At 41.6% G+C, this 16,597-nt stretch overlaps 1 protein-coding gene across 1 annotated transcript; it reads left to right on the top strand.

The window, feature by feature from the left end:
* The first annotated feature begins 823 nt into the window (after positions 1-823).
* Positions 824-8,587, top strand: LOC130329425 (streptococcal hemagglutinin-like). The gene has a single exon (XM_056553499.1). It carries the CDS (start codon positions 824-826, stop codon positions 8,585-8,587), a length of 7,764 nt encoding a protein of 2,587 aa, XP_056409474.1.
* Positions 8,588-16,597: the final 8,010 nt, after the last annotated feature.

Raw genomic sequence — 16,597 nt, 5'->3', positions numbered from 1 at the left:
GGAGGAGGAGATCATATATACAGGAGGAGGAGATCATATATACAGGAGGAGGAGATCATATATACAGGAGGAGGAGATCATATATACAGGAGGAGGAGATCATATATACAGGAGGAGGAGATAATATATAAAGGAGGAGGAGATAATATATAAAGGAGGAGGAGATAATATATAAAGGAGGAGGAGGATAATATATAAAGGAGGAGGAGGATAATATATAAAGGAGGAGGAGATCATATATACAGGAGGAGGAGATCATATATACAGGAGGAGGAGATCATATATACAGGAGGAGGAGATCATATATACAGGAGGAGGAGATAATATATAAAGGAGGAGGAGATAATATATAAAGGAGGAGGAGGATAATATATAAAGGAGGAGGAGGATAATATATAAAGGAGGAGGAGATCATATATACAGGAGGAGGAGATAATATATAAAGGAGGAGGAGGATAATATATAAAGGAGGAGGAGATAATATATAAAGGAGGAGGAGATAATATATAAAGGAGGAGGAGATAATATATAAAGGAGGAGGAGATAATATATAAAGGAGGAGGAGATAATATATAAAGGAGGAGGAGGATAATATATAAAGGAGGAGGAGATAATCTATAAAGGAGGAGGAGATAATAAATAAAGGAGGAGGAGGATAATATATAAAGGAGGAGGAGATAATATATAAAGGAGGAGGAGATAATATATAAAGGAGGAGGAGATAATATATAAAGGAGGAGGAGATAATATATAAAGGAGGAGGAGATAATATATAAAGGAGGAGGAGATAATATACAAAGGAGGAGGAGATAATATGAACATTATGGCGGCATTCACCCGTCTAGAGATGATTGACCCCTCACTGATCACGTACAGTACGGTAATGTTCACCCGTCTAGAGATGATTGATCCCTCACTGACCACGTACAGTACGGCAACGATTACCCGTCTAGAGATGATTGATCCCTCACTGACCACGTACAGTCCGGTAATGTTCACCCGTCTAGAGATGATAGACCCCTCACTGACCACGTACACTCCGGTAATGTTCACCCGTCTAGAGATGATAGACCCCTCACTGACCACGTACAGTACGGCAACGATTACCCGTCTAGAGATGATTGATCCCTCACTGACCACATACAGTACGGCAACGATTACCCGTCTAGAGATGATTGATCCCTCACTGACCACGTACAGTCCGGTAATGTTCACCCGTCTAGAGATGATAGACCCCTCACTGACCACGTACAGTATGGCAACGATTACCCGTCTAGAGATGATTGACCCCTCACTGAACACGTACAGTACGGCAACGATTACCCGTCTAGAGATGATTGACCCCTCACTGACCACGTACAGTACGGTAACGATTACCCGTCTAGAGATGATTGATCCCTCACTGACCACGTACACTCCGGTAATGTTCACCCGTCTAGAGATGATTGACCCCTCACTGATCACGTACAGTATGGCAACGATTACCCGTCTAGAGATGATTGACCCCTCACTGACCACGTACAGTACGGCAACGATTACCCGTCTAGAGATGATTGATCCCTCACTGACCACGTACACTCCGGTAATGTTCACCCGTCTAGAGATGATTGATCCCTCACTGACCACGTACAGTACGGTAACGATTACCCGTCTAGAGATGATTGACCCCTCACTGATCACGTACAGTATGGCAACGATTACCCGTCTAGAGATGATTGACCCCTCACTGACCACGTACAGTACGGTAATGTTCACCCGTCTAGAGATGATTGATCCCTCACTGACCACGTACAGTACGGCAACGATTACCCGTCTAGAGATGATTGATCCCTCACTGATCACGTACAGTACGGTAACGATTACCCGTCTAGAGATGATTGATCCCTCACTGACCACGTACACTCCGGTAATGTTCACCCGTCTAGAGATGATTGACCCCTCACTGATCACGTACAGTATGGCAACGATTACCCGTCTAGAGATGATTGACCCCTCACTGACCACGTACAGTACGGCAACGATTACCCGTCTAGAGATGATTGATCCCTCACTGACCACGTACACTTCGGTAATGTTCACCCGTCTAGAGATGATAGACCCCTCACTGACCACGTACAGTACGGTAACGATTACCCGTCTAGAGATGATTGACCCCTCACTGATCACGTACAGTATGGCAACGATTACCCGTCTAGAGATGATTGACCCCTCACTGACCACGTACAGTACGGTAATGTTCACCCGTCTAGAGATGATTGATCCCTCACTGACCACGTACAGTACGGCAACGATTACCCGTCTAGAGATGATTGATCCCTCACTGACCACGTACACTCCGGTAATGTTCACCCGTCTAGAGATGATAGACCCCTCACTGACCACGTACAGTACGGTAATGTTCACCCATCTAGAGATGATTGATCCCTCACTGACCACGTACAGTACGGCAACGATTACCCGTCTAGAGATGATTGATCCCTCACTGACCACATACAGTACGGCAACGATTACCCGTCTAGAGATGATTGATCCCTCACTGACCACGTACACTCCGGTAATGTTCACCCGTCTAGAGATGATAGACCCCTCACTGACCACGTACAGTACGGCAACGATTACCCGTCTAGAGATGATTGATCCCTCACTGACCACATACAGTACGGCAACGATTACCCGTCTAGAGATGATTGATCCCTCACTGACCACGTACAGTCCGGTAATGTTCACCCGTCTAGAGATGATAGACCCCTCACTGACCACGTACAGTATGGCAACGATTACCCGTCTAGAGATGATTGACCCCTCACTGAACACGTACAGTACGGCAACGATTACCCGTCTAGAGATGATTGACCCCTCACTGACCACGTACAGTACGGTAACGATTACCCGTCTAGAGATGATTGATCCCTCACTGACCACGTACACTCCGGTAATGTTCACCCGTCTAGAGATGATTGACCCCTCACTGATCACGTACAGTATGGCAACGATTACCCGTCTAGAGATGATTGACCCCTCACTGACCACGTACAGTACGGCAACGATTACCCGTCTAGAGATGATTGATCCCTCACTGACCACGTACACTCCGGTAATGTTCACCCGTCTAGAGATGATTGATCCCTCACTGACCACGTACAGTACGGTAACGATTACCCGTCTAGAGATGATTGACCCCTCACTGATCACGTACAGTATGGCAACGATTACCCGTCTAGAGATGATTGACCCCTCACTGACCACGTACAGTACGGTAATGTTCACCCGTCTAGAGATGATTGATCCCTCACTGACCACGTACAGTACGGCAACGATTACCCGTCTAGAGATGATTGATCCCTCACTGATCACGTACAGTACGGTAACGATTACCCGTCTAGAGATGATTGATCCCTCACTGACCACGTACACTCCGGTAATGTTCACCCGTCTAGAGATGATTGACCCCTCACTGATCACGTACAGTATGGCAACGATTACCCGTCTAGAGATGATTGACCCCTCACTGACCACGTACAGTACGGCAACGATTACCCGTCTAGAGATGATTGATCCCTCACTGACCACGTACACTTCGGTAATGTTCACCCGTCTAGAGATGATAGACCCCTCACTGACCACGTACAGTACGGTAACAATTACCCGTCTAGAGATGATTGACCCCTCACTGATCACGTACAGTATGGCAACGATTACCCGTCTAGAGATGATTGACCCCTCACTGACCACGTACAGTACGGTAATGTTCACCCGTCTAGAGATGATTGATCCCTCACTGACCACGTACAGTACGGCAACGATTACCCGTCTAGAGATGATTGATCCCTCACTGACCACGTACACTCCGGTAATGTTCACCCGTCTAGAGATGATAGACCCCTCACTGACCACGTACAGTACGGTAATGTTCACCCATCTAGAGATGATTGATCCCTCACTGACCACGTACAGTACGGCAACGATTACCCGTCTAGAGATGATTGATCCCTCACTGACCACATACAGTACGGCAACGATTACCCGTCTAGAGATGATTGATCCCTCACTGACCACGTACAGTCCGGTAATGTTCACCCGTCTAGAGATGATAGACCCCTCACTGACCACGTACACTCCGGTAATGTTCACCCGTCTAGAGATGATAGACCCCTCACTGACCACGTACAGTACGGTAACGATTACCCGTCTAGAGATGATTGACCCCTCACTGATCACGTACAGTATGGCAACGATTACCCGTCTAGAGATGATTGACCCCTCACTGACCACGTACAGTACGGCAACGATTACCCGTCTAGAGATGATTGATCCCTCACTGACCACGTACACTCCGGTAATGTTCACCCGTCTAGAGATGATAGACCCCTCACTGACCACGTACAGTACGGTAACGATTACCCGTCTAGAGATGATTGACCCCTCACTGATCACGTACAGTATGGCAACGATTACCCGTCTAGAGATGATTGACCCCTCACTGACCACGTACAGTACGGTAATGTTCACCCGTCTAGAGATGATTGATCCCTCACTGACCACGTACAGTACGGCAACGATTACCCGTCTAGAGATGATTGATCCCTCACTGACCACGTACACTCCGGTAATGTTCACCCGTCTAGAGATGATAGACCCCTCACTGACCACGTACAGTACGGTAATGTTCACCCGTCTAGAGATTATTGACCCCTCACTGATCACGTACAGTACGGCAATGTTCACCCGTCTAGAGATGATTGACCCCTCACTGACCACGTACAGTACGGTAATGTTCACCCGTCTAGAGATGATTGACCCCTCACTGACCACGTACAGTACGGCAATGTTCACCCGTCTAGAGATGATTGACCCCTCACTGACCACGTACAGTACGGTAATGTTCACCCATCTAGAGATGATTGATCCCTCACTGACCACGTACAGTACGGTAATGTTCACCCGTCTAGAGATGATTGACCCCTCACTGACCACGTACAGTACGGTAATGTTCACCCGTCTAGAGATGATTGATCCCTCACTGACCACGTACAGTCCGATAATGTTCACCCGTCTAGAGATGATAGACCCCTCACTGACCACGTACAGTACGGTAATGTTCACCCGTCTAGAGATTATTGACCCCTCACTGATCACGTACAGTACGGCAACGATTACCCGTCTAGAGATGATTGATCCCTCACTGACCACATACAGTACGGCAACGATTACCCGTCTAGAGATGATTGATCCCTCACTGACCACGTACAGTCCGGTAATGTTCACCCGTCTAGAGATGATAGACCCCTCACTGACCACGTACAGTATGGCAACGATTACCCGTCTAGAGATGATTGACCCCTCACTGAACACGTACAGTACGGCAACGATTACCCGTCTAGAGATGATTGATCCCTCACTGACCACGTACACTCCGGTAATGTTCACCCGTCTAGAGATGATAGACCCCTCACTGACCACGTACAGTACGGTAACGATTACCCGTCTAGAGATGATTGACCCCTCACTGATCACGTACAGTATGGCAACGATTACCCGTCTAGAGATGATTGACCCCTCACTGACCACGTACAGTACGGCAACGATTACCCGTCTAGAGATGATTGATCCCTCACTGACCACGTACACTCCGGTAATGTTCACCCGTCTAGAGATGATAGACCCCTCACTGACCACGTACAGTACGGTAACGATTACCCGTCTAGAGATGATTGACCCCTCACTGATCACGTACAGTATGGCAACGATTACCCGTCTAGAGATGATTGACCCCTCACTGACCACGTACAGTACGGTAATGTTCACCCGTCTAGAGATGATTGACCCCTCACTGACCACGTACAGTACGGTAATGTTCACCCGTCTAGAGATGATTGATCCCTCACTGACCACGTACAGTACGGCAACGATTACCCGTCTAGAGATGATTGATCCCTCACTGACCACGTACACTCCGGTAATGTTCACCCGTCTAGAGATGATAGACCCCTCACTGACCACGTACAGTACGGTAATGTTCACTCGTCTAGAGATGATTGATCCCTCACTGACCACGTACAGTACGGTAATGTTCACTCGTCTAGAGATGATTGATCCCTCACTGACCACGTACAGTACGGTAATGTTCACCCGTCTAGAGATGATTGACCCCTCACTGACCACGTACACTACGGCAATGTTCACCCGTCTAGAGATGATTGACCCCTCACTGACCACGTACAGTACGGTAATGTTCACCCGTCTAGAGATGATTGATCCCTCACTGACCACGTACAGTACGGTAATGTTCACCCGTCTAGAGATGATTGATCCCTCACTGACCACGTACAGTACGGTAATGTTCACCCGTCTAGAGATGATTGACCCCTCACTGACCACGTACAGTACGGTAATGTTCACCCGTCTAGAGATGATTGATCCCTCACTGACCACGTACAGTACGGTAATGTTCACCCGTCTAGAGATGATTGACCCCTCACTGACCACGTACAGTACGGTAATGTTCACCCGTCTAGAGATGATTGATCCCTCACTGACCACGTACAGTACGGTAATGTTCACCCATCTAGAGATGATTGATCCCTCACTGACCACGTACAGTACGGTAATGTTCACCCGTCTAGAGATGAATGACCCCTCACTGACCACGTACAGTACGGTAATGTTCAGCCATGTAGAGATGATTGATCCTTCACTGACCACGTACAGTACGGTAATGTTCACCCGTCTAGAGATGATTGATCCCTCACTGACCACATACAGTACGGTAATGTTCACCCGTCTAGAGATGATTGACCCCTCACTGACCACGTACAGTACGGTAATGTTCACCCGTCTAGAGATGATTGACCCCTCACTGACCACGTACAGTCCGATAATGTTCACCCGTCTAGAGATGATTGACCCGTCACTGACCACGTACAGTACGGTAACGATTACCCGTCTAGAGATGATTGACCCCTCACTGACCACGTACAGTACGGTAATGTTCACCCGTCTAGAGATGATTGACCCCTCACTGACCACGTACAGTACGGTAATGTTCACCCGTCTAGAGATGATAGACCCCTCACTGACCACGTACAGTACGGTAATGTTCACCCGTCTAGAGATGATTGACCACTCACTGACCACGTACAGTACGGTAATGTTCACCCGTCTAGAGATGATTGACCCCTCACTGACCACATACAGTAAGGTAATGTTCACCCGTCTAGAGATGATTGATCCCTCACTGACCACGTACAGTACGGTAATGTTCACCCGTCTAGAGATGATTGACCCCTCACTGACCACGTACAGTACGGTAATGTTCACCCGTCTAGAGATGATTGACCCCTCACTGACCACGTACAGTACGGTAATGTTCACCCGTCTAGAGATGATTGACCCCTCACTGACCACGTACAGTACGGTAATGTTCACCCGTCTAGAGATGATTGACCCCTCACTGACCACGTACAGTACGGTAATGTTCACCCGTCTAGAGATGATTGACCCCTCACTGACCACGTACAGTACGGTAATGTTCACCCGTCTAGAGATGATTGACCCCTCACTGACCACGTACAGTACGGTAATGTTCAGCCATGTAGAGATGATTGACCCCTCACTGACCACGTACAGTACGGTAATGTTCACCCGTCTAGAGATGATTGACCCCTCACTGACCACGTACAGTACGGTAATGTTCACCCGTCTAGAGATGATTGACCCCTCACTGACCACGTACAGTCCGATAATGTTCACCCGTCTAGAGATGATTGACCCCTCACTGACCACGTACACTCCGGTAATGTTCACCCGTCTAGAGATGATTGACCCCTCACTGACCACGTACAGTACGGTAATGTTCAGCCATGTAGAGATGATTGACCCCTCACTGACCACGTACAGTACGGTAATGTTCACCCGTCTAGAGATGATTGATCCCTCACTGACCACGTACAGTACGGTAATGTTCACCCGTCTAGAGATGATTGACCCCTCACTGACCACGTACAGTACGGTAATGTTCAGCCATGTAGAGATGATTGACCCCTCACTGACCACGTACAGTACGGTAATGTTCACCCGTCTAGAGATGATTGACCCCTCACTGACCACGTACAGTACGGTAATGTTCACCCGTCTAGAGATGATTGACCCCTCACTGACCACGTACAGTACGGTAATGTTCACCCGTCTAGAGATGATTGATCCCTCACTGACCACGTACAGTACGGTAATGTTCACCCGTCTAGAGATGATTGATCCCTCACTGACCACGTACAGTACGGCAACGATTACCCGTCTAGAGATGATTGACCCCTCACTGATCACGTACAGTACGGTAATGTTCACCCGTCTAGAGATGATTGACCCCTCACTGACCACGTACAGTACGGTAATGTTCACCCGTCTAGAGATGATAGACCCCTCACTGACCACGTACAGTACGGTAATGTTCACCCGTCTAGAGATGATTGACCCCTCACTGACCACGTACAGTACGGTAATGTTCACCCGTCTAGAGATGATTGATCCCTCACTGACCACGTACAGTACGGTAATGTTCACCCGTCTAGAGAACTCCCAGCATGCCTAGACAGACAACAAAAGTTTTCGACCGCTGGAGGGGCACAGTTATGGGACCACTGCCCTTGTCTAACAATGTATCCAGATTATCAGAGATTCCGTCATTTATATATAATGTATCTGTTTATTATCTATCTCTTTATTTAATATTTGTTGTTCCTTCATTTAGTAATTTCTTTATTTCCTCTATCAGTTTATTATGTATCACTTGTATCTGTTTAAAATTTATCTCTTTATATAATGTATCATTTTAATAATTATTTCTTTATTTCATGTATCTGTTTATTATTTATCACTTTGTTTATTTTAACAGTTTCTGTTCTTTATTTATTTTATCAGGTTATTTAATTATTTCTTCTATCAGTTTAATATTTATCTATTTATATAATGTATCATTTTATTATTTCTTCTATCAGTTTAATATTTATCTATTTATATCATGTATCATTTTATTATTTCTTCTATCAGTTTAATATTTATCTATTTATATCATGTATCATTTTATTATTTCTTCTATCAGTTTAATATTTATCTATTTATATAATGTATCATTTTATTATTTCTTCTATCAGTTTAATATTTATCTATTTATATAATGTATCATTTTATTATTTCTTCTATCAGTTCCTGTTTGTTGTTCATTTATCTCATATATTGTATCAGTTTATTATTTATCTTGTGTATTAGTTTAGTCTGAATATAAAGTCCGGACAATGAGCTGATGTATCTAAGCCCACAGTGTGTGATCCACCTCCCAGCAGACAGTATCACTCTGGGAGGCTTAGATACACCCCCTGGACATCACGTGATGCTCGTTTCCTCTTCTCGGTCATTGTGAACAGAAAGAAGAGAAATCAGGAGGAACCGGAGAGAAAACAAAATCCAGGAGCCCCAAGGGCCACAACCAGGAGCCAAAGAAGGTGAGAAATTATATATATATATTGGGGTCTCCTGTACTGGGATTACATTATATATATATATATATCATCACTGGTGTAGAGGGGTCTCCTGTACTGGGATTACATTATATATATATATATATATATATATCATCACTGGTGTAGAGGGGTCTCCTGTACTGGGATTACATTATATATATATATATATCATCACTGGTGTAGAGGAGTCTCCTGTACTGGGATTACATTATATATATATATCATCACTGGTGTAGAGGGGTCTCCTGTACTGGGATTACATTATATATATATATATCATCACTGGTGTAGAGGGGTCTCCTGTACTGGGATTACATTATATATATATATATATCATCACTGGTGTAGAGGAGTCTCCTGTACTGGGATTACATTATATATATATATATCATCACTGGTGTAGAGGGGTCTCCTGTACTGGGATTACATTATATATATATATATCATCACTGGTGTAGAGGGGTCTCCTGTACTGGGATTACATTATATAATATATATATCATCACTGGTGTAGAGGGGTCTCCTGTACTGGGATTACATTATATATATATATCATCACTGGTAGTAGAGGGGTCTCCTGTACTGGGATTACATTATATATATATATATCATCACTGGTGTAGAGGGGTCTCCTGTACTGGGATTACATTATATATATATATATATAATCATCACTGGTGTAGAGGGGTCTCCCTGTACTGGGATTACATTATATATATATATCATCACTGGTGTAGAGGGGTCTCCTGTACTGGGATTACATTATATATATATATATATCATCACTGTGTGTAGAGGGAGTCTCCTGTACTGGGATTACATTATATATATATATCATCACTGGTGTAGAGGAGTCTCCTGTACTGGGATTACATTATATATATATATATATCATCACTGGTGTAGAGGGGTCTCCTGTACTGGGATTACATTATATATATATATATATCATCACTGGTGTAGAGGAGGTCTCCTGTACTGGGATTACATTATATATATATATATCATCACTGGTGTAGAGGAGTCTCCTGTACTGGGATTACATTATATATATATTATATCATCACTGGTGTAGAGGGGTCTCCTGTACTGGGATTACATTATATATATATATATCATCACTGGTGTAGAGGAGTCTCCTGTACTGGGATTACATTATATATATATATATCATCACTGGTGTAGAGGGGTCTCCTGTACTGGGATTACATTATATATATATATCATCACTGGTGTAGAGGGGTCTCCTGTACTGGGATTACATTATATATATATATATCATCACTGGTGTAGAGGGGTCTCCTGTACTGGGATTACATTATATATATATATATATCATCACTGGTGTAGAGGGGTCTCCTGTACTGGGATTACATTATATATATATATATCATCACTGGTGTAGAGGGGTCTCCTGTACTGGGATTACATTATATATATATATATATCATCACTGGTGTAGAGGGGTCTCCTGTACTGGGATTACATTATATATATATATATCATCACTGGTGTAGAGGAGTCTCCTGTACTGGGATTACATTATATATATATATATCATCACTGGTGTAGAGGGGTCTCCTGTACTGGGATTACATTATATATATATATATATCATCACTGGTGTAGAGGAGGTGTCCTGTACTGGGATTACATTATATATATATATATATCATCACTGGTGTAGAGGGGTCTCCTGTACTGGGATTACATTATATATATATATCATCACTGGTGTAGAGGGGTCTCCTGTACTGGGATTACATTATATATATATATCATCACTGGTGTAGAGGGGTCTCCTGTACTGGGATTACATTATATATATATATATCATCACTGGTTGTAGAGGGGTCTCCTGTACTGGGATTACATTATATATATATATATATCATCACTGGTGTAGAGGAGTCTCCTGTACTGGGATTACATTATATATATATATATCATCACTGGTGTAGAGGGGTCTCCTGTACTGGGATTACATTATATATATATATCATCACTGGTGTAGAGGGGTCTCCTGTACTGGGATTACATTATATATATATATATATCATCACTGGTGTAGAGGGGTCTCCTGTACTGGGATTACATTATATATATATATATATCATCACTGGTGTAGAGGGGTCTCCTGTACTGGGATTACATTATATATATATATATCATCACTGGTGTAGAGGAGTCTCCTGTACTGGGATTACATTATATATATATATATATCATCACTGGTGTAGAGGGGTGCTCCTGTACTGGGATTACAATTATATATATATATATATCATCACTGGTGTAGAGGGGTCTCCTGTACTGGGATTACATTATATATATATATATCATCACTGGTGTAGAGGAGTCTCCTGTACTGGGATTACATTATATATATATATATCATCACTGGTGTAGAGGGGTCTCCTGTACTGGGATTACATTATATATATATATATATATATCATCACTGGTGTAGAGGGGTCTCCTGTACTGGGATTACATTATATATATATATTCATCACTGGTGTAGAGGGGTCTCCTGTACTGGGATTTACATTATATATATATAATATATATCATCACTGGTGTAGAGGGGGTCTCCTGTACTGGGATTACATTATATATATATATATATATCATCACTGGTGTAGAGGGGTCTCCTGTACTGGGATTACATTATATATATATATATCATCACTGGTGTAGAGGGGTCTCCTGTACTGGGATTACATTATATATATATATATCATCACTGGTGTAGAGGAGGTCTCCTGTACTGGGATTACATTATATATATATATATCATCACTGGTGTAGAGGGGTCTCCTGTACTGGGATTACATTAATATATATATATATCATCACTGGTGTAGAGGGGTCTCCTGTACTGGGATTACATTATATATATATATATCATCACTGGTGTAGAGGAGTCTCCTGTACTGGGATTACATTATATATATATATATCATCACTGGTGTAGAGGGAGTCTCCTGTACTGGGATTACATTATATATATATATATCATCACTGGTGTAGAGGGGTCTCCTGTACTGGGATTACATTATATATATATATATCATCACTGGTGTAGAGGGGTCTCCTGTACTGGGATTACATTATATATATATATATCATCACTGGGTGTAGAGGGAGTCTCCTGTACTGGGATTACATTATATATATATATATCATCACTGGTGTAGAGGAGGTCTCCTGTACTGGGATTACATTATATATATATATATCATCACTGGTGTAGAGGGGTCTCCTGTACTGGGATTACATTATATATATATATATATATCATCACTGGTGTAGAGGGGTCTCCTGTACTGGGATTACATTATATATATATATATTCATCACTGGTGTAGAGGGGTCTCCTGTACTGGGATTACATTATATATATATATATCATCACTGGTGTAGAGGAGTCTCCTGTACTGGGATTACATTATATATATATATATCATCACTGGTGTAGAGGGGTCTCCTGTACTGGGATTACATTATATATATATATCATCAACTGGTGTAGAGGGTCTCCTGTACTGGGATTACATTATATATATATATATCATCACTGGTGTAGAGGGGGTCTCCTGTACTGGGATTACATTATATATATATATATCATCACTGAGTGTAGAGGGGTCTCCTGTACTGGGATTACATTATATTATATATATATCATCACTGGTGTAGAGGGGTCTCCTGTACTGGGATTACATTATATATATATATTATATCATCACTGGTGTAGAGGGAGTCTCCTGTACTGGGATTACATTATATATATATATATCATCACTGGTTGTAGAGGAGTCTCCTGTACTGGGATTACATTATATATATATATATATCATCACTGGTGTAGAGGAGTCTCCTGTACTGGGATTACATTATATATATATATATATCATCACTGGTGTAGAGGTGTCTCCTGTACTGGGATTACATTATATATATATATATATCATCACTGGTGTAGAGGGGTCTCCTGTACTGGGATTACATTATATATATATATATAATCATCACTGGTGTTAGAGGAGTCTCCTGTACTGGGATTACATTATAATATATATATATCATCACTGGTGTAGAGGGGGTCTCCTGTACTGGGATTACATTATATTATATATATATCATCACTGGTTGTAGAGGGGTCTCCTGTACTGGGATTACATTATATATATATATATATCATCACTGGTGTAGAGGGGTCTCCTGTACTGGGATTACATTATATATATATATATATCATCACTGGTGTAGAGGGAGTCTCCTGTACTGGGATTACATATATATATATATATATCATCACTGGTGTAGAGGGGTCTCCTGTACTGGGATTACATTATATATATATATATATCATCACTGGTGTAGAGGGGTCTCCTGTACTGGGATTACATTATATATATATATATATCATCACTGGTGTAGAGGGTGTCTCCTGTACTGGGATTACAATTATATATATATATATCATCACTGGTGTAGAGGGGTCTCCTGTACTGGGATTACATTATATATATATATATCATCACTGGTGTAGAGGGGTCTCCTGTACTGGGATTACATTATATATATATATATATCATCACTGGTGTAGAGGGGTCTCCTGTACTGGGATTACAGTTATATATATATATATATCATCACTGGTGTAGAGGGGTCTCCTGTACTGGGATTACATTATATATATATATATCAATCACTGGTGTAGAGGGAGTCTCCTGTACTGGGATTACATTATATATATATATATCATCACTGGTGTGTAGAGGGGTCTCCTGTACTGGGATTACATTATATATATATATATCATCACTGGTGTAGAGGGGTCTCCTGTACTGGGATTACATTATATATATATATATCATCACTGGTGTAGAGGGAGTCTCCTGTACTGGGATTACATTATATATATATATCATCACTGGTGTAGAGGGGTCTCCTGTACTGGGATTACATTATATATATATATCATCACTGGTGTAGAGGGGGTCTCCTGTACTGGGATTACATTATATATATATATATATCATCACTGGTGTAGAGGGGTCTCCTGTACTGGGATTACAATTATATATATATATATATCATCACTGGTGTAAGAGGGGTCTCCTGTACTGGGATTACATTATATATATTATATATCATCACTGGTGTAGAGGGGTCTCCTGTACTGGGATTACATTATATATATATATATCATCACTGGTGTAGAGGGGTCTCCTGTACTGGGATTACATTATATATATATATATCATCACTGGTGTAGAGGGGTCTCCTGTACTGGGATTACATTATATATATATATATCATCACTGGTGTAGAGGGGGTCTCCTGTACTGGATTACATTATATATATATATATCATCACTGTGTGTAGAGGGGTCTCCTGTACTGGGATTACATTATATATATATATCATCACTGGTGTAGAGGGGTCTCCTGTACTGGGATTACATTATATATATATATATATCATCACTGGTGTAGAGGGGTCTCCTGTACTGGGATTACATTATACATATATATATATCATCACTGGTGTAGAGGGGTCTCCTGTACTGGGATTACATTATAAATATATATATCATCACTGGTGTAGAGGGGGTCTCCTGTACTGGGATTACATTATATATATATATATCATCACTGGTGTAGAGGGGTCTCCTGTACTGGGATTACATTATATATATATATATCATCACTGGTGTAGAGGGGTCTCCTGTACTGGGATTACATTATATATATATATATCATCACTGGTGTAGAGGGGTCTCCTGTACTGGGATTACATTATATATATATATATCATCACTGGTGTAGAGGGGTCTCCTGTACTGGGATTACATTATATATATATATATCATCACTGGTGTAGAGGGGTCTCCTGTACTGGGATTACATTATATATATATATATCATCACTGGTGTAGAGGGAGTCTCCTGTACTGGGATTACATTATATATATATATATCATCACTGGTGTAGAGGGGTCTCCTGTACTGGGATTACATTATATATATATATATCATCACTGTGTAGAGGAGTCTCCTGTACTGGGATTACATTATATATATATTATATCAATCACTGGTGTAGAGGGGTCTCCTGTACTGGGATTACATTATATATATATATATCATCACTGGTGTAGAGGGGTCTCCTGTACTGGGATTACATTATATATATATATCATCACTGGTGTAGAGGGGTCTCCTGTACTGGATTACATTATATATATATATATCATCACTGGTGTAGAGGGGTCTCCTGTACTGGGATTACATTATATATATATATATCATCACTGGTGTAGAGGGGTCTCCTGTACTGGGATTACATTATATATATATATATATCATCACTGGTGTAGAGGGGTCTCCTGTACTGGGATTACATTATATATATATATATCATCACTGGTGTAGAGGGGTCTCCTGTACTGGGATTACATTATATATATATATACATCACTGGGTGTAGAGGGGTCTCCTGTACTGGGATTACATTATATATATATATATCATCACTGGGTGTAGAGGGGTCTCCTGTACTGGGATTACATTATTATATATATATATATCATCACTGGTGTAGAGGGAGTCTCCTGTACTGGGATTACATTATATATATATATATCATCACTGGTGTAGAGGGGTCTCCTGTACTGGGATTACATTATAATATATATATATATCATCACTGGTGTAGAGGGGTCTCCTGTACTGGGATTACATTTATTATATATATATCATCACTGGTGTAGAGGTGTCTCCTGTACTGGGATTACATTATATATATATATATATATCATCACTGGTGTAGAGGGGTCTCCTGTACTGGGATTACATTATATATATATATATCATCACTGGTGTAGAGGGAGTCTCCTGTACTGGGATTACATTATATATATATATATCATCACTGGTGTAGAGGGAGTCTCCTGTACTGGGGATTACATTATATATATATATATATCATCACTGGTGTAGAGGGGTCTCCTGTACTGGGATTACATTATATATATATATATATTTAGCATCACTGGGTGTAGAGGGGT

This window comes from Hyla sarda, unplaced genomic scaffold (genome assembly GCF_029499605.1).
Source record: "Hyla sarda isolate aHylSar1 unplaced genomic scaffold, aHylSar1.hap1 scaffold_3172, whole genome shotgun sequence".
NCBI lineage: Eukaryota > Metazoa > Chordata > Amphibia > Anura > Hylidae > Hyla > Hyla sarda.
This window is presented reverse-complemented; position numbering and strand designations above follow the sequence as displayed.